Raw genomic sequence first — 25,093 nt, forward strand, 5'->3', positions numbered from 1 at the left:
GCTCCCGTTATTTGCCTCTCCTCGCTGCCTCCTCGGGCTGCACGGCAAGAGGCGGCCCCGCTCGGTGGTTTGTCAGGGCCGGGCGCCGTGAGGCGGTTGCCGAGGCGGCGGCAGGGGGCACCGGAGCTCAGCGGCGGCGCGGAGCGGCCAATGGCGGCGCAGCGGCGGCGCGTCGCGGCCAATGGCGGGGCGGTGGCGGCGCGTCGCGGCCAATGGGGCGCGGCGGCGCGGGGAGCGGGCCGCGGCGGGCGGGAAGGCAGGCGGGCGGCAGGGCTGCGGTGGGCGCGGGAGGCGGCGCCGCGCGGCTGGGGCGTCCGCAGCGCTGAGAGGGCAGGCTCGGCCCCGCCGCCGCCGCCGCCGCCGCACAGGCCTCCGCCCGGACCCCCCCCTTCCCTTCCCTTCCCCCGCACCCAGAGAGGCGCCCGGCGTCAGCGGACCTCCATGTACGACAATTTGTACCTGCATGGATTTGAAGACTCGGAGGCGGTGAGTGCCGCCGCTGCCGAGGCGGGGGGGGAGCCCTCAAACGCGCCTACCCCCCGGGCTTTGTTACCGGAGATGGCGTGCGCCGGTCGGAGCCACCCGAAATGCTCCTCCGTTACATAATTTGTGGGGGGAGCGGCCGTATTTCGGGGTCCCCGCAAAGCTTATGCCGGTCACCCGCCCTTTTGTACCCGCAGCCGCGGGCAGGCGCCTCCCGGGCCGGCTCCTGCTCCCCTCGCCTTCCTCAGGGTAGCAAGGAAAGCTGCTAATTCCACAACGCTGGGTGCGCGGCTGACAAAACAGCAGCAGAAGTTGGCTCGGCGGCTGCCATCTGTATGGCACATACCCTGACCAGCCGGTCGGCGTGGGTCCCTTTGGGATGGGGTAACGGAGCAGCGGTGCAGGTGCCGTGGTGGCCCAGGCATCGTCGGGGTGACAGCATTTGTATTGCCCGAAACAAGTCGGGACGGGCTGGCGTGGTTTGTTGGGAAACGATTTCCCCACCGCCTCCCCCCAGCCTGCAACAGCCTTGCTGGGAAACGGGTGACATCCCTCACAAAATGGTTCTCTTGCAGCGCGGAGCCCCCCCCCCCCCCCCCCCGTTACCCTGGTCAGAGCTTTACGCCCAAAATAAGAAATGTTAGTGCCGGTTGTTCAAGTGGCGTTTCTTTCCAGCCGTAGCTGCGCAGGAGCCCCGTGGGGCAGAATTACTCGGGGCAAGGGGAACTGCCGGGATTGCCGCGGCGATGAAGACGCCGTTCCGTATTAAACAGGGGTCTGTTACATAAGGCATTGTGGCCAGCTCGTAAAATACACAGATATAACATAAAATAGAGTGTACGTCAATGCAGACGTATGTATCGTATGATCCGGTAGCCCCAGGAGAATGGACAGGATCCTGTATCGCTTCAGATGAAGGCTGTTTTCCTTGCCTGGCAATGAGGTCGTGTCGGTCTAGGACTGGGAAGTATAATCTATCTACGTGTTGCCTCACGTATTGGCAACTTGTTTTAGTATCTGTTTATTTCAGAGGGAGAGGAACCACAGCTATGCAGAATTGAAAATCAATAATGCGATACACTGTGTTGAAAGGAACCCCCCCCTGTATTTGAATCCTTCAAAACTGTGTATCTGAATCCTTCTTTGGGTCAATTTAGAAATTCCTGCCTTTTTAGTGTGCATGTGTTAATTTGTGTTTTGTGTTTTCTCTCACTGCTGCTTACAAGCTGCCATGCCAAGTGCATATGAGTGTGTTGCTTCCTTTAGGGATGTGTTTTAGGATCCAACTGGATGTTTCTGTAAACCAGGCAAAGCGTGAATTCTTGGGAACTGTTCTCAACCCTGAATCTGTCTTGTGCTGGTGTAATGTCTTTCGGCAAAGTATAAATATGCTCTTAAGAAGACAACTTTAAAGTATAATAGTATGGCTAAGAAGGCTAACTTGCTGGATAGCAGTTGCTGTGGAAGAAATGTTTTATCTATAAAAGCCAGACTTTAAGGGTCACCAGAGAATGCAGAAAAATGTCTACGGGTATTCAGGGGTGCTTCTGAGATGCTTTACTCCAGGCATTTCAGTAAAGCCCCACTGGTTTCTTCCAAGAACATTATTTGGGAAGAGCAGTTTAAGCAGTTTTAGTCATGGCAGAAGACCAGAGACCTCCCGGTTACACAAACATCTGTGTTAGGATCTGTACCTTAAGAATCACGTTAGTAGCAGAAAAGAGGAACTAGGTCTTTAGCTATCCACTTTGGAAGACTGGGACGAAGAAGTCATTTCTAGGTTCCTTAATATTCTCTTAACTAGTTCATGATAATGCTGTTTACAGATTTTATAATTTTACAGCCTCTCAGTATTTGAGAATGTTTTTGATAGACTTAACTTATGGAATTCCGCAAAACTGTGAGAATCTCAGCTTTCATTAATCCTCCCCCCACCCCAAACCAAACCACCAAACCCTAAAAGCAATCTAGATCTCATAGTCATATGGAAAAACTAGAGGCCATAAAGCCTAAAGGCTCGGACACAAAGTAGATAAAATTGCTTTATGCTCCTGAACCACTTGCTTTAAACATTATACCTTGTTATTAGTTTGGATTCTGACTCATGAATTGAGAATGCCTGCTGAGACAATATTCTGGCAAACAGGTAGCGTGATGGGTCATATGAGTATTAGTTTCAAGCCAAAGAGAGCCAACGTAATAGAATTAATACAGTGAAAAACAAATCAAGGGTAGACTACTGGTTCCCTGTGGTTAAGAGAAAATAACTCTTCAGTGTGCAAAGATTAAAGAAAAGGCCTCTGTATTGTTCTGGGTTTTAGGACCTGGAAGGCTTAGCCCGGGTGTTGTGCGGCTCGTGGACTGAAGGAACTATGAGCCTGTATATTCTGTGCGCTCTTTCATTCCTTGAAGCGCAGGGAGATGTGATTGAGGACTGGTGCTACTTGCAATGCTTCTAGCATAAAATAAACCGTATCAAGATGAGTCATTCTAGTACAGGAACATCTTTCTAAAGTAGGCATTTGCCCTTATAAAACCCATACAGCAGTTTTCTGTAGTAATGGCCTAACATTCATGGCAAGAAACAAGAGCTAACAAATCACAATTTTTTTACCCCCGTTTTCATTACTTTGCACATGGACCATGTTCACTCTGCATGTTCTCTGAAGGAAATCCCAGTGCATGTCCGAAGTGGCAGAGAGCTGTTGCAAGCTGGTGGACTAGCAGCGCTTGGTCGGAAGGTCTGTCTCAACCTGCGGCTTGGAAGGCAACTGCTCTGGAGTGAGCCTAACCAGCGTGGCTGCAGAGCGTGCGTTAGGCACCCTCCCAGGCACGACTTCTGCGGAGGTGTGGTAGGAGCTAAGCTGTGCCTGGCTCTAATGGTAGGGCCAAACCAAAAATCTGCTCACCTTCCTTTCCTGGGGTTTGTCCCTGCACTGTGAAGAGAGCAGCTCGTGGGCTGGGTTTATCACGGTGAATGTGTTCCGTATTGATGAAAGCAGAGGGAAGAGCAGCCGTTGTGATCAAGGGTTAACCTTTGTTGATATTCACTGGGCTGAAATAGATGTGTGTTGCTGAGTGTGTTAGCTCTGATCTGCTTCGAGCTAACCTAGTGGTATTACAGCTAGAAATCAGCTCGATGGCACAGTGACTTCAGATATCCCTGACAAGTTTTTTTAGTAATAAAACTGTGCCCATTTTAAGGCCTATGTGTACGTACCAAATGTGAACGTGAATGATCAGTGTATGGCACTTCACACGAGTAAACATGCTCACTTTTGGAAAGGTACTGCAAAATCACTACATTTAAAGATAGGGAAGCTGAGGTACGTACTGAATTTATGCCTAGCCTCTTCTGGTAGATAACATACAGATCAACTGATCAGAGAATGCTCTAGGAGAAGTGTGCAGATGAAATTTTCCTGTTAAAACCAGGAACTGACATGATGTTTTTTAACAGTGAATAGACACATAGATGATGTTTGTGACTGAAGCTATTATTACAGTGCGTTTGTACGTGTGCATATATAAACTATATGCAAAAATACATAATTTTATGTATATATAAAGAAACGAGTTGAGTGTGTGCACGTGCATTACAATCCATTACCAGCTGTGATGATTAATGTGAAGCAGATGATGCACTAGCTAGTGTGAAGCTTTTTGGAGGAGGAAAATTACACTGTTGAAGCTGAAAGAACCCTACTGGTGATTGTAGACAAAAGGTAGTTGCCACGTTGAAGAGCAGAAGTGCAGAGATAGGGAAGCAAACAGCTTTTGCAGGCGCAAGTGCCCTTGTAACAAACACGGATAGTGCAGGCTTTCAGGTGATGGAAGGTGCATGACTGTAGAGAGAAACATCTTCCCAGTTAAGACTTTTGCCTTGCTTGTTGCCCTGCCCTGTGATCTTGGGGGGCTTTTTTTAGTGCTTTGGGTGGTTCTAAACAGGGACACCCTTGTGGGAATGAAAGCTTGTTTGCTGTGCGGGGAAGTATGTCTTACATTCTTGATAACATGAGAAAAGGGCATGAAAACCTACTAGCACAGGGGGCTTAAGACAGTGGGGTCCATTGGGTAAGCAAATAACACTGTTTTACCTTTGCACTTGTAAACTAATAGGTATGTGTCTGTTCATGGCGGGGAAAGGTCTGAACGCTGCTTGATATATCAGTCCAGAATTTCCCAGTGCTCTTTGGTTTCAGTGAAGACTCCCATCTTCTGAAACAAACATCAATGAAACCTTCCCATAAGAACTTGCTTTTTCTGTAAAGTTACATTTTCCACTTAAACAGTGTTTCATTGAAAAATTCTCTCCAGGAGTTAGCAACAAGTGCCCTCTACTGCAGAGTCCTCAGGCCCAGCAAGTCATCGGGAATGATGCCTGCTGCAGATGTCACGCTCTTTGCACCTGCAGAACTATCAGGCTGGTCCCTTCTCAATTGTTTGTTTATATTTATACCTCCAAAGCACTCATTTCAGAGCAACACCTGAGCGTGTGAAACGGCTTTCCACACCTCTCACAAGGTGTAAGTTTAACACTTGTCAACGTGTGAAAGGCTTTGTCTTGTGTACTTTAATTGGTTATCAGGGCTGTTGGAAATAAGGGCCTTTGGGTGGTGGGTGCTTTTCAGCTTGCTTTTGCATCAGGCAAAAGAGCAGAGAGCAAGCAAAGGGGGGCCAGGCATGGGATTAGCAAGGGCCTGGTGTGGGCAGGGCTGGGCGAGGAGCTCCTGTTGCAGGGCTGTGGTGGTGCTTGCATGGATGTGAGGGTGCTGTGCAGCATCACCGCTCAGCGGGAGCCGGTGACAGCCTGCAGCACTTGCTCCGCGTGCCTTTCTGTTTAATAATGCCCGTGTTTCCCATTCAGGTCATCTTCTTCCTCCTTGTGGTCAAGTAATTTAAGGTGGCGTTTAATTTACACCTTCATATTCTCCCTGTCTTTTTGGTAGAGAAGTTAATATTTAAATATTGATTGGATTTCTGTGTGGTACCTCTCTGACCTCTAAAGGAGGAGGAAAGGTGGTCTTTTCTTGCCCTATACATCTCTGTTGTAGTAGGTCTTCTTGTTAACTGCTTTTACCTATTCGCTTTTCTCCAGCATAGTCTCCCTCTCCAAAGCTGTATGTGCTCCTTCTTGTCTTGGCTTCTCTTAGCCATTTGGCCTGCTTCCAACCCTGCTCTGGTTTCCCTCGGGGTCTCCTCATCCCCACATTCATAGCCTGCCTCCTGCTGCCAGTGCTAGGGGGGGCTCTCACTACACCAGAGAAACAGGACTTTTTCTTTATAGGTTTGTAAGCTGGGATGACGTGCTTCAATTAAAGGCACTACACGAATTCAAACTATCCCCAAGAATTAGATAAACGCTTTTGGTGGGATCCATGCCCAGATCCACAAAAGCCTTTTAGATTCCAGAAGTCCTTTGGTGTTCACAAGAACTGAACACCGGTGAGACTCACCCTGGTAGCTAATATTCAGAGTTCGCGCTAAGAAGGGTGGTGAGAACGACAGTGTACTCAGAAGCCTGCCTAGACACTGTAATAGTTCCTACAGCCCTGGCACATCAGGGCTGTAGCAGGGAGTTGGGAAATAGTGGTGGACAGCGCAATATATAGTGTATTGTTACAGCATACAGCATTATCACACTGGCAATGTATGTGGTGATAGGTATGAATTTCATCTGTGACGTTAATGGCTTTAGGTCATACGTTAGCGTCGAAAGCTCTGCTTAGGGTCATGCCAGAGTCTTGTTAACCAGTGGCACAGATTGTGGTATTACCACAACTTGCTGACATCGTGTATATGCTACAGGACCCAGAAAGGAGGCTGCTGTGATGCAGGGCAATAGCACTGGGCATTCAAGGCTACTGTACAAAAGTTTGATGTGACATCTCTGTAAAAACCATGCTGATCTGTAGGTTTTGTCTCCGCTTATTGCAAATAATTCCTGAGAGTGCACTACTGAGAGTTTTTAGGAAAGAGGTGACGGGAATAGTAGGAAAACACATTTTATTCACCATGTAAATGGTCAGTGTCAGTGTTTTGAGGACAGTGTACTCCGCTACCTTTCTCCAGTTTGGTGACATTACTGCTCACACCAGTCATTCCTCTGGTTGCTAGTGCATGCTTTTTCTCATGAGAGCTGAGAGAAGAGCATCTCTGGATGCAGCTTGAGTAGAAAAACATGGTTATAGAAACACAAGCCTTGGTAGGGAAGTTCATATTCAAATATTGATTGGATTTCTGTATTGTACCTCTTTGATCTCTGAAGGAGAAGAAAGGGTGGTCTTTGCTTGCTTATACATATTCTCAGTTATCATAGCTGGAGAATAAGAAATAAACAAAACTTGTATTTAGGAGTGGTTTTTGTCCTGTCTCTTTGGTGATTATACGACAAAACTCCAGTTAGTGTAGGTTTAAAGACTTGTTGCATTCCGTTTACTCGTAAACCATTCTGCAGTAGTGCTTGCGATAAGTGTATATCCATGCAGATGTTGCAGTCCAAAACATCAGTCCACAGCAAATATATTTCTAGTGGCAGCTGGTGTACTCTGGCTCCTTACCCCTCTCAAAGGAGGGGTGCCAGACGGGCTGTCCTGGGAAGGGGTGCTGCCCGCAGAGCACGTACACACCGTGGCGGCAGTGAGAGGCATCCGCTTGCGCTGTCTTCTGAATTTTATTCTCTGTGCCTGCAGGGTCTGTCATCTCTTTTCTGCTGTCCCAGAGCCAGTTACTTTAGCGAGTTCTGTAATGCCGAGTTCATATTATAGAACACCTTTGTGCAACGGGCCACTGGGACCCAGCAGCAGGCTTCACACAGCTGTCAAATAAACCTGGGACTTTCAATGGGGTTAGAAGGGTTTTGGTGGTTATTGGGTGCATCACTTCCACAGGTCCCTTCTGAAATTTTTAAGCCGAAGATTGAAAGTTGGTAGTCTAGATCTGATTGTCATTCTATATGGCTTGATGGATTTTGCAGGCAGGGACGAAGGCTGCTAGTGAGAATCAGTGTGATGTTTTTTCCAGCATGCTTGCCCACAGGATTCTCTGGTGGTGGAAAGCTTGGTCATACACACCGTATTTACAGTGCACACAGGAGTTTTCATACTTGGAAAATCTTTGCTTTGTTTATAGGTAAAATTAATTATAGGGTAAGACTGCGCAGGGGACGTGCTGAGTACCCAGCCACACAGACCATCTGTGAGATGTTGAACATCCCTTGTGGTTGGTGACATGAAGGGAAGTGAGATGGAGGCTGCTGAAGTCATTCTTCTTTGGGAGGTCTACTTTTGTAAAGCAGCAGGTGGGTGGTCTCGTAGGCCCTCAGTTGTGGGGCTGGTCTTCAGTAGGAGGCAACTGGATTCCCTTTCTGTTACTCCTCAGATCAGGGATGCATATGTGGACTGAGAACAGTGTTTGCAGTGCCGTTCGTTTGTTGCTTGGCTTCTCTTCAAGCATAGCTGTTCTTTGTTTCTCCATTTGAATTAGTTAAGTTTTCTAATGTTTAATCCAAAAAGGATGAGTAATGTCAGGACCTAGTCCTTCCGGGATCATTCGCCTAGCTGCTACAAAAAGTTCCTATCTACTTGCTGTTTGTTTATGTAGGATTTTTAGTTTCAAGTGTGCACTAAAGTCTGTCTTGCCTGGGAACATATTAGATAATTTCTGATAAAAAGAGATTATCCTCTGCCCATTAAGTCTTCTGAATTCTCGTTGAAATCGGGCTTTTACACGGTCAAAGCATCTGTATGTTTTTGACAGTTTCAAATGTGTTTTCATTTCCATTAGTTCTTAATGGATTGCCTCGACTAATGAATCATCATCTGCCTCACATTTTTCTTCTGTATAAAGGGCTGTCTGACAGGGGTTGGAGAGTTAACTTGTTTTATGTTTTGGGGTTTGAATGGGTGTTTTTGTTTAGGTTTTTTCCAGTAAAATTTCCGAAGTCCTAGTACTACTACAATGTCAGCTATTCTTACCACATCTAATGTTTTGTGCTCACGTGAGAATGGGTTTCTCTCTGACTCAGATCTTCTGTTGGTTAAATGTAATGTTGTGATATGTTAGTATCATAGTCAAATAAAAATTTCAGTAAGAATCATAAATAATTTTTATAAATTGCTACCTGCTGTTTCCATAGAGGTACTTTTAATCAGCAAAAATGCATTAAAATGCAAGACACAAAAAAAAGCTTTGAGTCATCTAAACAAAAGAAACAAGGAATAGTTAACAGTGTATGTTTTTCAATTTCAACCGCAAGTAAGTACTCACCCAGTTGGGATAGCGTGTTTAGTATTGTTTGTTCATATAAAGGACTAAGGTGTGTAATTAACTATGGCTTTACTCCTGCTTTTGGATTCCTTCTGGTGACCTCTTGAATGACCATGGAGTGCAGCCAGAGTGACAAGGGTTTCTCTCAAATGTGCTGACCATGGGTTGCAGATTGCTTTAAAAATTGCCCAGTGCTTAAGAAAATGCCAGTGCCAGGAAGTGTAAAAGGCTCTCCCCAGGGCTTGAGGGCATCTGAGGGAGGAATGTGGCTCTTGGTACTGAAGGAGCGCATCATAGGGATAATAAATAACAAGGGGAGAAGCTTAACCTAGGATTTGTTGATGTCGTGGCTTGCTTCCCTATCTCCTAAAACACGTTCTGCTTGTGAGATACTGAGCTGTTAGATGTTTTTCCATTGAGTATGCATTTACAGATAGTAGAGCCAGGTTTTTAAAATCAGCAACTTACACAAAGGCAGCTTACTTTACAAACAGGACAAGCCTGACAACTGTTCATGGTCATTTGGAATCCAGTAATTAATTTCAAAATGTCATTTAGCTGGCTGAATGCTGAGTTCTGTAGGGAGCGCAGGTGGTGTCAAGATTTGCTTGCAAAGTTTCGCCAGACCCTGGTTTGTATTTTTCCACGGTGCTTCGTTGCTGATTTTTATGCCAACAGTGAACTGTTCTCAGTTCTTGGGTGTCTCGTTTTGCTGTGTCCCTTTCTTCTTTAGGATAACAGCCTGTTAATAGACACTGCCTTTGTCCCTGCACAGGTAGTTTCCCTCTCTCAGAAGGAGAGGTCCATCACTGGTGGGCATCTTGGTTCTCTCCACTCATTACATCTTTCAGGTTACAGACCTGTGCATGCCAAATGAATTTAGCTGCCTGCCAGTCACTCTTGATGTAACATCATCTATGCGTGAAACTGTTCGCGAGTGTGGCTTAGAGGGAACTTCTCATTGTTTCATAAATCAAAGAAAAGAAAGGTAGGACTGGAGCTGTCTTGCCCCATTAAAGCTTGCTGGATCATGCTGGAGTGCTGGTTTCTGCCCATCTTTCTCTGTGTTACTGGGCATCAGAGGGATTTCTCCTCTGGAAAAAGACATGAGAGGGAAGTTCTTGAAAAATGAGGGGACATGTGGCCAGCTGGGTGGGTTAGAGGAGAGTGCCTCCAAGCACAGGTGGGCAGTGTAGTTTGGCATGCCCTCCATAACTTCAGGGCCTCCTTTTCCTCGTTCCTGCATCTTTCATTACCTTCCCTTCCTCTGAGGTTCTGTCTTTCCTTAACTTGGCTCAGTTCCTAACCTACTCACTTTGAACAGATGATGGGTTTGTGTCTATATATACACATACATATGTGTGTATACATACATATGTATGTCTGGGGGGTTGGGCTCAGGAGGTCTCTCCCAATCTCAGCTATTCTCTTACGCTGTGGAAATTGCAGGAGGGCTTTCAGAGCAGAAAGGGAGGCAAGGGCGTGGGGTGGGGGGGTGTCCTGTTCAACAGCAGGTTCTGATGACTCTGTCTTGTGCCCACCTGTCTATCTTTGTCTACTCCAGGGCTGTGATCAGGAAGACTTGATTTTCAATTTGGAGGATTACCTGTACGGCCAGAGTCAGCCAAGCTTTGCCACCCAGCACAGAATGCTGGAGGAAGCCAGTGGTGCCTGATTTTGTGCATGCACAGGACATTAAAATCTGCATTTTCTGTTCCTCTCTAAAGCTGGCCTTGTCAGAAATGGGTTTAAGTGTTTTGAGGAAACAGCTTAGAAGGAGCAGTGGCGGGCTTACAGGGTCTGCTCTGCTCCTCAGGGCAGTGAGGATTTTAGCTTTCATAAGGGCATAGAAAAGCAAGAAAACCCTGGGGGAGGGGGACAAGGGGCTGCTCTTGCATTCTGTTTTGATTTTGTTGTTTGTGTGTTTTTTCCTAAAAAAACAGGCAGTAGAGAGGCTATAAAAGTTAACAGAGATGGAGCTATTTGGTTGTGCGGTTTCACCAGCATAGGGAATGCAATGCAGCCTGGCAGTGATTTGATTTATTGCAGCGACATGGAAGAAATCAGGAGGAGAAAAACACTCCCTATCATCTTGCTGAGTACTGAAGTGGTGAAGTGTGTGTTTGAACAAGCTGCTAACACTTCATATAAAACTTCACAAGCCTTTCTATTTTGAGAGAATTCTGCTTATACCAAATACATTTTCTCTGTGAGCCCTCGCTTGTTTTTTTTCCATGCCAGGACATTTCTCTGCAAATTGACTCTCGCTGTTCAGTTCACTTGTGCTTTCTGCTTCCTCCTGTGGGCTGTTTGTCCTTGGTACAATGGCATCACAGATAGCGATTGCATTATCATAAACATCAAGTTTTCTTTGAAAATGTGTTACTGTAGATGCTGTATTGGGTGCTTTCGGTGTATATGAGGCTGGAGGATTTTTTTTTAATAGCTGCGTCCACTATGGCCACAAACGAATCCATTGCACCTCTTGCCTGCATGGGATGAGCTATAGGGTGAGGTGGCCGAGGCATCCTCTCCACTCCCTCTTCCTGCTCATGGAGCCAGTTACAACCTGAAACTTTCTGGCCTATTACTTCAAACTAAACTTTTTCAGAGCCTTCCATCCTTTAATCTCTTATTATAAAAAACTGTGAATAAAGTTGTGTTTCTAATGATTACCCCCCTTTTCTGCTTCTTTACAAACTTCTCCTCTCCACGTGGGATTTCTTGACAATATTTTTAAGTCATATTCCTTCTGCGATTGGTATATCCCCTGAAGAATATATCTTTCTCGTGCCTGGGATAATGAGGTACTCATCAGTTAATCTCTGCTGAGATATATAGGTCATGAGATACCATGATAAAATTTTCTTTTCCAGAACAGTCAGTGGTGATCTCATCAGGTTCTGACAAAACAAGCCCCAGCATCGTTCTTAGGCAGAGAAGTTTCAGATATGACCAATGCAGAGAAAACCTCACCAAGGAAAAAAAATCCAGTGGCAGCAAGCCCTGCCGTTGTCAGCAAAGGCTGCTTCTACGTGAGACCTAGCAACAGCTCCTGGCACCAAGGGCTCTGTCCTAAACGGCATGATGAAAGCTCAAGAATAAACCTGCCGCACTCCAGGAATGACAGATACCACAGAAATACATCACCAAGTGACACCAAGCTAGGAAAAGAAGTACCAGATAAATTGATTATATTTTGCCTCCCTATGCTGTTGCAGGCTGGTTCCAGTTGCCTGCTATTTTTACTTACTGTCCTAAGGAGTAGAGTGGTAGGAGGTGTTTTAGTATGTTGTTGAGTATCTATTGTGTTACACCCCAGAATGGATTAATTTCAGGAGTGCATTAAGTAATCTTTAATAGATTAGGTCTACTATATGTAAACATACAGTATGAGTGGGAGTGTAAGGAAAAGAGTCACAGACTGGAATATTTCCTCTTATACGTTTAAAATTCATAGAGTGGTGGGGGATACATAGAAGTAGTTTTGCTGAATGGAATTAAGAAGCTGACTTAGGCTTTGAAACCTGCCATTGAATGTCATTTCTAGTGCTGCTGCTGCTGCTAGTTATAACTGTGCTGAAGATGTTTTATCTATTATAATATTTAAGAACCTTGTTAAATTTTTTAGCTGCACTACTCTGTTCTGAATATATTGTGTACAAATGTTTCCTTTTTGTTGGCTTAGAATCAAATTTGCACCTTTCCATTTATTGTAAAACCTTTTTTGTCTTATTTTTAAATGAGAGGTGTCCCATGCCTCTCTCCTAGCTCATTCAGATACTGTATAGGCTTATGTTGTGCAGGAGTTTGTACACTGGGGAATTTGTACAATGAGGTAGCCACCCCAGCCCTTGAGAAAGCAATTTCCCTGTAACTTTCGTTTGTCCAAACGCTTCCTTGATGTCTTTGGTCACTCATGTTCTTTCCGAGCCTCTCATTTTCCAGTCTTGTTTTTTGAGAAAGGGAAGTTGTGGCTGGTGCTGTACGTACCCTGCAGACAAAACTGCTCCAGCATGGGAGAAGTGTTCACTTGACAACTTCAAAGTTACATACATTTCAGTGTATTTCATGTGTAAAGCACCGAAAGCTTCGTGAAAGAGGTGTTATGCCTCCCAGTGACTGGCCTATAAACATTTGGAAAATAGGAAAAAAGTACATACTACTGAAAAAACACTTGCAGGATGAGGGCTTTGCCAACTATGTTGTTACTAGTTGAGAGCAGTCCAGAAGAAGATTGCTTACATCAACTATTTCCTTGTGTGTACAGCCCCAGGTTCAAAACACTCAGGTTGATCCTTAGCCATTGGTTTTATACTTTTTAAGATCATAACGTCTTGGGTCTTTGACTACATCAGGCCAAGTGTGTCCTCGGCGTTGACCAAGTTTAAAGTTATAGTCATGATATCTAAGGGATGATTGTGACAGTCATTTTAATATGTAATGTGCTTGGTACTAAAGTATTTTTCTACGATGCCTGGATATCACACACACAAACATCATACTTCCATATACATTTTGTTGTCTGTAGGAGAAAGCTTCTGTTTGCAAGAGTTCTTATTCCGGTTCTCTGCATGCAAGTGATATCCACTAAGTGGGAAAATACATTCAAAGGAATGTAACTTTGTTCAGATATTATGTGTTTTCCTTTAAAAGGAAGAATTTAATCTATAGGTGAGATCTATTTGGCATCAGAACTGAATATTTTACATTCCCCAACAAAAAAAAAACCAACAAAAACGAATAAAGCTAGGCTACCTTTCTTCTAGATGGTTTGATCCCTTACAGATAAAGAAACTCTGGTCTATGGCCTCAGAGTAACAATAACAATGATGTAAATAAAAACACTGCAGTGTTGTTTTGCTGAAAACTGATCTGTGAAGAGGTATGTCCGAAGTCATTACAGCCTGCTTTTCAGGCTGATTGGGCTGAACGTTTTCAAACCTATCTGGACTAAATAGAAATTACACATGCCCATTAACTCTGAAATTTGGGGCCCGAACTGAACTGAGGGATAAAACCAAAATGAGAGCCTATGTTTCAGTGGAGCTAGAGGGAAGTGCAGCCCAAAAGTCGCCATTTCTGGTCAGTTCTTCCAGCCATTAAATAATTCCTCCCTTTGGTTTTGTTCCTCTTAACCCAACTGCAGTTGCTGCATTACTTACAAAAAAAACCAAACCTACTTCCCATCAGCTGGAAGATGAACCAGTTTTCCCCCATCAAACTGTTTTAGGAAGGAAAGCAGCGAAGTGGTTTCTCAGGCGGCTGCCTGCCTGGCTGGATACATGTTGCGGTCTCTGGAGGTCCTAGAGGCATTTGGGGGTTTTGCATTCATTTTATTTTGCTCCTTTCACCTAGAGCAAGTCCCTCTCTGCCATTGCTCTGAATTGCAGCGGTGTTGCTGACACAGAGCCTGGCTGCGAGACGTTCTGCCGGAGAGGAGCCACAGCTGCCAGGGGGACAAGCCAGATCATGCTCTTCTCCAGTTTTCAGCAGCTTCTGTTGCCGTTCCTCCTGTCAGATGGGGGGGAGCGGGCTGAGCTGCATGAGTAGCACCCCACTGCTCGCCACTTTGGGGTGAGGGGGCGGGCAGAGGAAGAGAAGTCGCTCGTCCCTAAGGCTCAGCACTCCCCCCCCGCCCTTAATTGGTACCTCTTTGTAATTTGGTAATTTATTCATATTTCAGCAGTGTGGCTTGCACAGCTCTTCTCCAACTTTGAGACTGACACAAGAGCTACAGTACAGAGAGAATCAGAAAGGGCCGCGTTAGGGCAGCAGGACCACAACTCAAGAGCGAAACAGATAAAAATGTCAGCAAGAAACAGCTTGAAGCCTGGCTCTGCCTGTGATGACAGTGTGCTCGCTCTGCAGTTCCCTGCCCATAGTACGCCCTGAAAAGATGTACAGTGGAGAAGGAACTTAACAGGAGCCCCGGATTTCCAGGCCCTGTGTCTGGAGAAGGAGGTACATGAAACAACCTCCAAGCAGGGGGCAGAGCGGGGAGAGTCCAGGATTTTGTACTTCTCACACTGCTGTGCATTGCTGGTAGAGCTGGGTAAAAATCCTCCCTTAGGAGATCCCTCTGAGCAGAAGGGTCATGTAAATCCTTAATGGGATGGAAGGCGAGCATGGGTACCCCACATGGAGGTGCTTAGCTCCTCCATACGTACCTGAAGGTACAGCCTGCACTGGCTGGGGCTGGGGTTGCCCTCACTATGCCTCAGAAAGGCTTGGCTGTGCTTTCTGCTTGTGCTTCTGTAAGGCCGAGGGAGAACTGGGGTGTACGTGGCCTCTGCCAACCCCAGCTGCCACCAGCAGCATCTTTGAAGATGGTGCTGTGCTGGCTCGTCCCTTTGGCGGGGAGGAATGGCTGTGCTCCCCGGGGGGCTCATCAGTTCTGCGGCTGTGCAGGCTGGAAGAGGTTGCTGGAGCATGGTGTGAGGCCTCCTCCTCCCCCTGCGTTCCTCCTCCATGCACTTTGCTGCCTCCGCAGCCTTCCCACCTGCTGCCAAGCTGGGGAGAGAGATGCTGGGCGCAGGAAGAAGCGCTGGTTTAACCACAGAGTACAGTGACGCTGTGCCCTCCACATGGAGCTAATGGCACACAAGAGGATTTACAAAACAGACTGGGGGAGAACTCTTTAGTAATTGAATTCTCCTGCAGGTTTTGTGCTGCGGAAAGTAGGATATACACAGCAGCCACTGCGGCTAAACACAGACCTGATCCCGGAGGAGCATTCAACCCTATAGCTTCCAGGGAGCGAGCTCCTGGCATGGAAAACTCTCTGCAAATACACGTGAAGAATGAAATAGGAAATGTTTAGTTAATGCTAAAATGCACTAAAGAAAATGTGAGTTTAATACACGCCTTTCCTTCTTGCCAGCAGCACAGGTCACTTGGACTTGCAGAGAATTATTTTGGAGCATGGAGACCTCCTGGGATGTCTCTCCTGCAAGGGGTGCCATGAACGCATTAATACTTATATAAGCTATGCCCAAGTGTACATCCATCCCCAAATCACTTCTATTATAGGAGGTAAACACGGGTATTGTTTATGTATATGTTTAGTTCAACCTCATGTTATCATGACATTGAAATATTTTATTAAAACAGTTGCAGTGTAAGTTGAGGGCTTGTCTGTCCAGCACGAGCAGTTTGCCTAGCCAAGAATCGAGCCCTGCGGGTTTTGCTTTGTTTAGCCCAGGACAGAAAGGCAATTTGGGAAGTTCCTAAAGTTCAGCTGATTGGCTTTTGATTTACATCCTTCCCCTTGTCCTTCTCTTTCTTTGGAAGTGCAAGGAACGGTTTTGCGTCTGACCTCAGTGAGATGTGTGCCTACCCAATGGGAACTGACTCAGAGTAGCATCGGCGTAAGGGCGGTTGGAGGAAGCAGCCATCTTCCATCTTCTGGACCCTCAGTTCCTTACTTGTGATTTTCATATTCTGGTTGATGATCTCTGAACATTTTTCTGGTCTTTTTTTTTTCCCCTGCATATTTTTCTGTACCTTTGACCAGGCTTTGACTTCACTCTAGCATCATACCCATTCCCTGCTTTTTGGTTACAGTTCAGTGCAGATTTATAGGGCACTAGCAGAACCCTTGACAGCAGTGATATTTTTTTTGAGCAGATGTACCTCTTCTAGAATATCCCAAAATAATGGTAAAAGCTTTAGATCAAAATAAGGGTTTTAAATCTTGTCAAGCTTTTGACAGATTCCGTTCCTGACAAGGGTTTTTTCTTCTTCTTTCAGCAAGGAGCAATATCCAGGTGGCTAAAGTTGTCCTGTTTGCTTCTCCTGTAGATCTGTGTTACTGATGCATGTGAGAATTTTGATAGAGAAGGAGCTTTTTGCACAGAATGAGATCTTCAGTGCCAAGTCAAAGAGGCTGTGGGTATGACAGTGGTTCCTAAATTGTTTTTCTTTTTCTTGGTTGGAATGCTTATTGGATGCTAGTAAGAAGGAATATTGAACTATTGTTTCTCCTAAGTCATTTAAGTAAGAATCCATTTTGAGATTATACTAGAGGCAGTTATTAAAAAATTGAAAAACGATTTTGTGTTTGAGTTTCTAATTTTTAACTCTCTTAACTGTCAAGTACCGTTGGACTACATAGAAGTTAAATAATTTGTCACAAGCTCATGGTAGTCATAAGGATTTGAGAAACTATGTTCAGATCATGCTATGTACCGAAAAAAATACTGACGCTGTCTGGACTTAGGTGTAGACTAAGGTTTTGGCTGGTCCTGCTTCCTGGGTTTGCATTTCTACCTAGCATAATTTAGTACCTTCCTGTTGATCCCAGCAGTGAATATATGAAGGGACTATTTAGCCAGTGGCATCCCAAGATTTTTTAAAAAATCTTTGACATTTTTTGTCCTTGTTTCTAATCTCCCCCAAATAAACTGTTTGTTTGTTTGTCCTGTGTAATTGGGCTCACTGAATTTCCAGCCCTATCACTGTGAAGTCCCAGCCAGCCAGCGGGCAGCAGAGTACGGACTGTATCAACCCTGAGGTCCTAGAAAGTCCATGCAGTCCTGGGTTGATTACAGCAATTAAGTTCGATAAAGTGTCGCTCAAATATTACCTCGGTAGGTGATAGCGAGATGTCCTTTCACTTGTATTTTGCTCTCAGCACGTACAGTTTTTAGATTGCAAGGTTTTGGGGAAAGGAGTTGCTATTTACAGAGTGCATAGTACTTAGAAAATTAGGGCTTTTTTCTACTAAGATATTTCTAGCAGTGTGTAATAGCTTATTGTGAGTTCAGCGGTCGTGTGATTTCAGAATTTGGTCCTTGCTGCAATATGAGAGATCATGGCAGCTGGAAGATGGTTCCCTAAAACAAACAAGCAAAAAAGTGGAAAATGTAAAAAATAAAAAGTGAAATGCTCTGTTTGTAAGCCACATTTATTAGTGTTTAAAGCGGCTTCTAAGCCTCTGAGTTTGGAAGTCTTTGGAAGGAAGAAGCTAATTAAAACCACAATACAACACAACATACTAAACCTTAGCCTAAACCCTATCAGTTGCTTGGCTTAAATTAAGCAGCATGAAATTCATTTCAACAACACCGTAACAGCATGTCACAATTCTTTCCCATTCACTACACAGTGTGAATATTTTAAACAACGCAATTTTCCTATAATTACATTGAAGATGTAAGTCTGTTTTGGTTTTTTATGCCCTGGTGAGACCCTTAGCAAAACCTGCGAGAGGTGGGAAAAGCAAAGCGGATGGGATGACTTCAGAGGAAGTCATTGCCACCTAAATATAACTTGTTACAGCAGAGACCTGCAGTCATCTGTGTATTAAATGGAGTTTGGCTGCCCACCAGGTTTCTTTGGTGAAGGATTACAAAACATGTGCTATCTGGAGTTTGACTTCTGTGAGGTGGGGACCTGGTGCAGAGCTGGAATACCTGGTACCCTGCAGAGTTGCAGGACTTGTTTGTGTCTTGTCTTACAAATGAGTGGGTAAATTGCAAAGCCCACCACTCGTCAGCTTGAGCACCCTTGGTGAGTGTGTGGTTTTACCAAATCAGCTTTGGGTCAAATTGTGAGACAGTTCAGCATGTTCTAAACCACTTCTGTTTAAAAAACAAAAAGAAATATCCAGGGTTATTTTGGTTGTATAAAACCTGATGGTGTGGGAAGTGGCGACACCATGCTAGGAGAAAATTGGGACACTGTAATCATAAAAATCCTTAAAAATGTAAGGTATGTTCTTTAATTTAACTGTTTGAATTAGGAAAAGCATGCAGTGAAAACAGACAGGTGGCTAGGATCTTCTTGACAATGAGGTCTTGAGGAAAATTCTTTCCTCGCATCTGTAATGCTTGGGAAACTATTGTATTGAACATTCTTGCTTCAGGGGCTGAAGCCTTCTGTGTGTGTTTGCAACCCGAAGAGAGATGTACTGTTTTTTGGAAAGTTGAGAAAAATTGTTTTAGCCAATGAATGGGAGAAGAGAATTACTGAGACCCTTCATTTGACACTTTTTACCCTTCCCAGTAATGCCAAGTCAGCGTAAGTGTGTTGTGCAGAAGAGGTGCCAAGGAGGGAGGCTGATGGCAAGGGTCCTCGCTCCAGCTGTTGCCCCTCAGCCAGTGGGCAGTGTAATTCTGTGAGCCTCCTCCGCGCAAACCATATTGCAAGGGCAGCAATTTGAAACCAGCAGCAACCTGGCTCACCCTACCTGCTTGGTGCCACCAGCTTCTGTGTTCGGGTTCCGTTTACTAAAACCAGGTCCCTTATGCACATAATCTGTGAAATAAAAACCAGAGGTCACAGCACATAGGAAAATGAACGTCAGATGTCCATGTGCTGCTGAACAGTCCTCCAGGAAAATAAACTTACTGGTTATATCTGAGCTCTCTAATTTTTTTCCTTTTCCTAAAGGGATCAGCAGGAATACCAGCCATCCTCAGGCACAGAAGAAAGCAAACTTCCACTTGGTCACTTCCAGCTCCCTATGTGAATTAGCTTTTCGAAAACAGATTGCCATCTGTTTGCCAGAAGAAAAATAGAGGCAGAGGTAGAAAACAAATTTCAAATACTTTACATTATCAGGGCTTTTTTCTTCCAGGGAGCAGTTTGAAGAATGTTGGACAGTTCTTGTTCGCTTACTAAGTGATCAGAAACTTCAATTCTAATACATATTTCTTTCCTTGTCTGTAAAAACAAGGCTTCTAGGAAAAAAATCTGCTGTGTCCAGCACTCCCGGCTTGATTTGTGCCTCTAACTGAATGAAAATCATCCTTGGCAAAGGGCTGGAAAAGGTTTATCCACGTATAAACCACAGAGTAGGTTTTGAGGCTTCAGGTGTCATATGGGCTTATTCTGGTCTTCTGCACAGAAGTAAATTTCATCTAGTGGAAGGGAGGTAAGGCGGAGGGGCGAAGGAGGAAAGAGATTCAAGGGTGGAAGGACAAAATTGTAACCGTGACATCAAATTGGTGAACTTTGGTGAACTGTAAGAGGTTGCTGAAGGCCAGTTAGTGAGGGTGAGGAGGCGTGTCTGCTCGGGAATTGTCTGTGGGAGGTGAAAACTGGCTCATAAATGTAAGACGAAATATGTGGCTTCTCTCAACTGTGCATACTTTTGTGTATTGGTGTTTTGGAAAGCTTCAAACTGGATTAGTGGCCTAGTAGATTGATGAGAAAGACTATGTTTAAATATCCCACATGCCTCTTACTGTATTTAGAATTTTTTTTTTTAATCTATCTGCTTGGCAAATGTAAGCTAGGTAATAACTGTTGCTCTAAAAACACTCGCTTGTTCTGGCACAAGCGGGAAGTCTCTTGTCCCATTGCATGCGGACGTCCTTCAGTCCTGTTAGCGGCTCCGGTGTCAGGCAGCTGCTGTTGCTGCCTTTGTGGCTAGATACGAGGCTCTTCAGCAAAACTGTGTGCTACTTTACTCAGGCAAAATAGGCTAGGGTGGGGTGTTTTTAAAGCAGCGACTAGTATGTTTTGTTGTTAGACCCCTCTGGGCTTTTTATAAAGATGTAAAGACTAAAACCTCCCAGAAATCCAGAAGAGGCAAATGAAACAGTAGTAATGATCTCTAGAGTTCATCGCTTCAGAAGCATTGTTGCTGGTCTGTCTGCAAACTTACATTGTCAGAAACCCTTCCCCAAAAAAACCCCAGGCAAATGCCACTGGCCTTACTGCCAGGTGCTCCGTTGCCCCTGTGAAGTCCCAGGGTGTGATTTCAGGGGTGATGCTTCCTGTACCCGATTTCAGAAACATGCCCTTGAATGGTCCTAAACCCGTGACGATGATAACACACTCATTATTCAGCTCACAGTAAAAGAATAAATGCTGGTTGATAGACATGCCAAAAACCCCGTGCTGGCCTCTATTCAAAGGTACAATAAGTATATCTGAGAGCAGTCCCAGGAAAGGGTAGAAGGAGGCACAGCTCGGCCCACGGCAGCCCAGTTTTCACAAGGATGACGTGGTGATATGAGTGCACCAGGGAGAGAAAACAAAGCTAAGCTAGATAGAGACAAAAGAAAAATGAGGATAAACTTGAACAGAGTGAAATAAGAGGAGAAATGGGAGGTAGTCCTCTTCCAGATTGCCAAGTTGAATGTCCGTGATGTCGTACAAAGGAACTAGATGTAGGTGTGGTTGAAAAAAAAAAAACAAGGGGGTCCACCCATGTCAGCAGGAACACTCCATCACAGCCAGCGTAGGAAAGCATCTGTAATATGGAGAGACCTGGTGTTGATTTGTCCTGCATGTCTCTCTGCCCCAGGACTCTGCACTCGGAGCAAAAGCGGTCTCTGAGAACAGTGCAGAGGAGGTGGGGGGAGAGACCGGGGGCCTTGGGAATGACTTAGAAACACACCGTATTATTTCAGGGCTTGCTGGCTGAAGGCTTCACGCTGTATGTCTGAGGAAACATTGTGGTAGACCACATATGGTAAACACAGATGCTTGTGTAGTTGGCAGCATGATTAAGTTTAGTTTGGGGGCAATATTTGTCTCTTAAAAAAAAATTCTTGACTTCCTAACGTGTTGTTGGGGACAGACATAAAGCATCATCTTCCCAGGAGAGCTCATTCAGGATAACAGGTGTAATTTTATTAGCTGGTGTAATATTATCAGGTGGCATAAAATCCAATACTAGTAGCTTCCCCAGATCACTCAATACTTTAAAGAGCCAAAGTAATTAAAAAATATGAAGCAGTGTCTCTGCACTGTTGCAGCTTTAGTCTGGTGCCGTTTTTTCACTGTAAAAATCCACCTTTTTTTGGCTCCCGGGTCTTCTGAATAGCTTTCATGAGAAAGAGGGACCAGCTGCAGAGTGAAGCAAAAATCAGACTAGAGGTGTTCAGCTGTTGATGCAGTCATGTGTCTGACTACAAGTGGAATAAAACACAGATCAGAGCATTCCCAGACAGATCTTTGCTTTTTTTATGGTTGAACAAAAAAAAAAAAAGAGTTTGAAAGGTTTGTGTATTGTTCAAATTTTGGGGTTCAGACACATTTGTGAAGAAGAACAATCTGAGGCTGTAGCTACCTTTCTGGCTGTGATCTTCACCTTTCAGTTTGCTTGGAGACAGCAGGAAAAGGGTGTTACTTTGTGTGGGAAGATCTCAATTTAAACTCTTTTGTGGAGGGGGAGAAAAATTCTCACCGCAAAATAAAAATTATTCATTTGGAGGAAGGGGTAGGAAAAGGATACACAGATACTCATGTCTGTCGTCGTCCAGTTCTACTGGGAATGCCATCGGCCGGCCCATTGTAGATCCTGGCAGCCTCCCGCTGTGAATATTCCAGGTTAGAGATGCCCCAGAGACAATTTTTGCTCAAAGGCTTAATGCCAGGGGAGGCCCGGCCAGGCCTCGCCCTGGAGCCCAATGGTTTAACCGCAGTGAACCAGCGGCTGCGGCAGGAGGGACTCATGCCGGGGCTTACTGCTGTTCCCCAGGATGGGTTGTAACTCCCGGCGACGTCCTGCTGGGACACAACTCGGCCGAGTCCTTGCACCGGTGCTCGCAGGGACTTCAGTTATGCGGCAGTAGTTGGAGGAACCTGATGTGCTTTGCTGAGTAAGAGGATGGGTGTAGGTGTGTGCTTAATTGCTTTGCTGAATAATAGGCCAAATGGTTGTAGCAGCTAGGAGGAGCTGTTCTTATGAAGAGGACCGGTAACTTTTGGCGCCCTCGGCTGTTTTCTGTAGTTGTTGCCAGCAGAGGTGAGGTAGCTGGAGCAGTTTGACTAATGCCACAATGCATTTCACGACTTACTTATTACTAATCCTAATACGCATAAGAATTTTTATGGTCAAGGGAATGGAAACACACGCAAACTACCGAAACGTTTTGTCCATCTTTGTAGTTTATGTTGTCCTTTTTGCTGCTAAAACATAGAAACTTTGTCTTGACCCATTAGCATTTGAGGTTCTGGCAAAGGCAAACCAGCATTTGAGTTTACAGTTATTCATTACATAAGAAATTACATCTGTCAAAATGTGGAAAGGAGAAGTTCAGAACAACTCATATATTCAATGTCTGTTATCTCAGACTTCTTTTTTAGTCTACATAGACCTTTAAACTGTAGACCTTTTCCATGCATAACACCTAGTGAATATATACCTGTAACGCATGTCAGGCAAAATCTTGTACATCTTGCAGGTTCATTTGAACATTACAGAAAAAGATGTCGTATTTTGGCAGTAAATGTATATATTACTAGTACTTCCTTTTAAACCAAATTTGTTAGATGTAAAAACACAATTTGTGCTGAAGTGAAGGCAGTTTGAGAAAGGCGATGTGACTGCAAGGTTTTAAATTCAGGGAAAAAAAGAGATCATGAAAAGAAATGTTAGAACAATTGCCCTATTTTCTAATAATTAGTATTCGCAAAGAAAAAACATGTTCTGACTACCTAGTAATTTCCAAATTGCCGAGACACCTAATGAGTTGTCTTAAATAAATTTACCAAACATATAGAAGGAAATAATTACTGAGCATTTAAGTCTGAAATCACAACTCAATGCAAAATGGTTATGCAGCTGCCTTGTGTATTTGTCAGTTATTCAGTAAGAAAATGGTTTGGTTGGGAACTGAACCTTGTCCCGTTTGGACTTTCAATGGCACATTCACATTGTCTCTTAGATGTGAATTTGTGAAAAAGCCCTACTAAAATGCTTTCCTACAGCCCTGTTGGACCTTGTTATTTAACGTTGCAACAGCTGTAACGGATTTTGTAATTCTAGAGGGATATTAATAATTCTAGAAGATATTAAAAACAAAATAGGGGCTGTGCTTCCAAAGTAATCTCTGCGCCTCGTCCTGCAAAGCCTTTACGCATGGGAATAACCATTGGTGCAAAAGGGTTGCTCCTCCTGCCTTGAGCTCCCACAGAGGTCTCACTCCAGTGCTTAGGACGGGGCCTCTCTGCAGTATTTTGCTGGTGTGGTTGTTCTAGCACACACAGATTTTTCTGGCCCTGACTTTGATTGCAGCACAGTCATGTTTTGATGCCAAATGAATAGACACCCACTGGTGTGTATTTGCATCTTAATTACATCACCTGCCCAGTAATTAAATTTAGCTGCCTGCCCTGAGTGCTGAGGCCAGGTGAGCACCTACTGTGGTCAACAGTAGTGGCCACTGTTACTTAAAATGTGGGGTTTTTTAAAGTCCTCAAGTTTTGGTTCCTGTATTCATGTAAAAATAAGTTAATACTTATCCTCTGTAAGGCCTCTCTTTACGGCATACTTACGGTAGTAACCTCTGTGAGTTAAACTTACGTTTTCAGCTGGTGGGAGCAATATTATGACTGGCTTGTGTGGAGGCTAATCTCGTGCAGAGGGACTGCAGGATGCACACGGACCAGTGAGATGGTTTATTCAGGGTCTTGGAATAAATTGCATCTGCAAGGAGTAGGTCTTCTGGTTCTGTGGGTGGATTTTTTGTTTGTTTTTGTTTAAATATAATTCCTTGAATGCATGTGGCATATGGCAACATATGGCCTTGCAGCAATTGCTGTGCCTATTTGTTCTTTTGCTTTGTCAAGAACTTTGTCAGGTTCCTGGGAACTCACTGAGGAGGTACAAAGCCTCAGGAGCGATGCGTGTTGACCTCAATTCTTGCTGAAAGTTGCAGAGGATTGAGGATACTGTCTTTTTTTCTAGCTGAGGCTCTAGTTCTTCATGACTACATCTTGTGTGAAAGCGGGTAGAGGAAGGGCTAATGTAACCTCTGGGTAGCTTCTTGGGTTTTTGGCTGCTTCCACGATCAGAGAGTGAAGAGATCCCAGCCCCAGCTAGGGACGGAGCTACGGTCTGGAGTTGAATAGGCTTTAGGATGTATGTTTTGTTTCTGAGCAGTGCCCGTGTCCTGAATCACACTGAAGTCTAAGCAGGCTGCTGTTGCTCATTATTGAAGATGGGAGCATAAATGATTACATGGGGTTTCATTACTCTTTTTAAAGTAAATGAATGAATAGAGAGCAATGACTGTAGTGGAGAAGAAGTGACAAAGTGATGAAGAAAATCTAATAACAGCAATAATAACAATAAACAAATCTTCAGTTGCTTAAACCTTGCAGTATATGGCAAATAGAAGGAGCCACCTCTCTGATGGTGTTATATTGACCCCTTACCTGTGTATGCTGTCCTGATAGTAAAGTCTTCCCTCATTATTTCCATGCACATACCTGTCAAGTTCAGAAGTACTGTGTATGAGTAGTTTTAAGGACCTGTATCACAATGTAACTTGAATAATTAATTATTTCTAAATAATTATCCTAAAAAATAGCCAGCGATTTTTGTCATACAGAACACATTACTGTTGCAGCCAAGATGTGGTTGCTAAAGTCAGGCTCC

The 25,093-nt window shown here is 44.6% G+C and overlaps 1 protein-coding gene across 5 annotated transcripts in view; it reads left to right on the forward strand.

Moving 5' to 3' along the window:
* The first annotated feature begins 249 nt into the window (after window positions 1-249).
* CACNB4 (calcium voltage-gated channel auxiliary subunit beta 4) overlaps window positions 250-25,093 on the forward strand; it is a 68,341-nt gene continuing 43,497 nt past the window's right edge. For all 5 annotated transcript variants that reach the window (XR_010372955.1, XR_010372956.1, XM_064450940.1 and 2 more), the window contains exon 1: window positions 250-486. Coding sequence is in view for 3 of the 5 variants with exons in the window: in XM_064450940.1 (XP_064307010.1) it covers window positions 442-486 (45 nt within the window). In the remaining 2 variants the exon portion in view is untranslated. The remainder of the gene's footprint in view (window positions 487-25,093) is intronic.

The sequence above is a fragment of the Phalacrocorax carbo genome, chromosome 5 (assembly GCF_963921805.1).
Source record: "Phalacrocorax carbo chromosome 5, bPhaCar2.1, whole genome shotgun sequence".
In the NCBI taxonomy this organism is placed as follows: domain Eukaryota; kingdom Metazoa; phylum Chordata; class Aves; order Suliformes; family Phalacrocoracidae; genus Phalacrocorax; species Phalacrocorax carbo.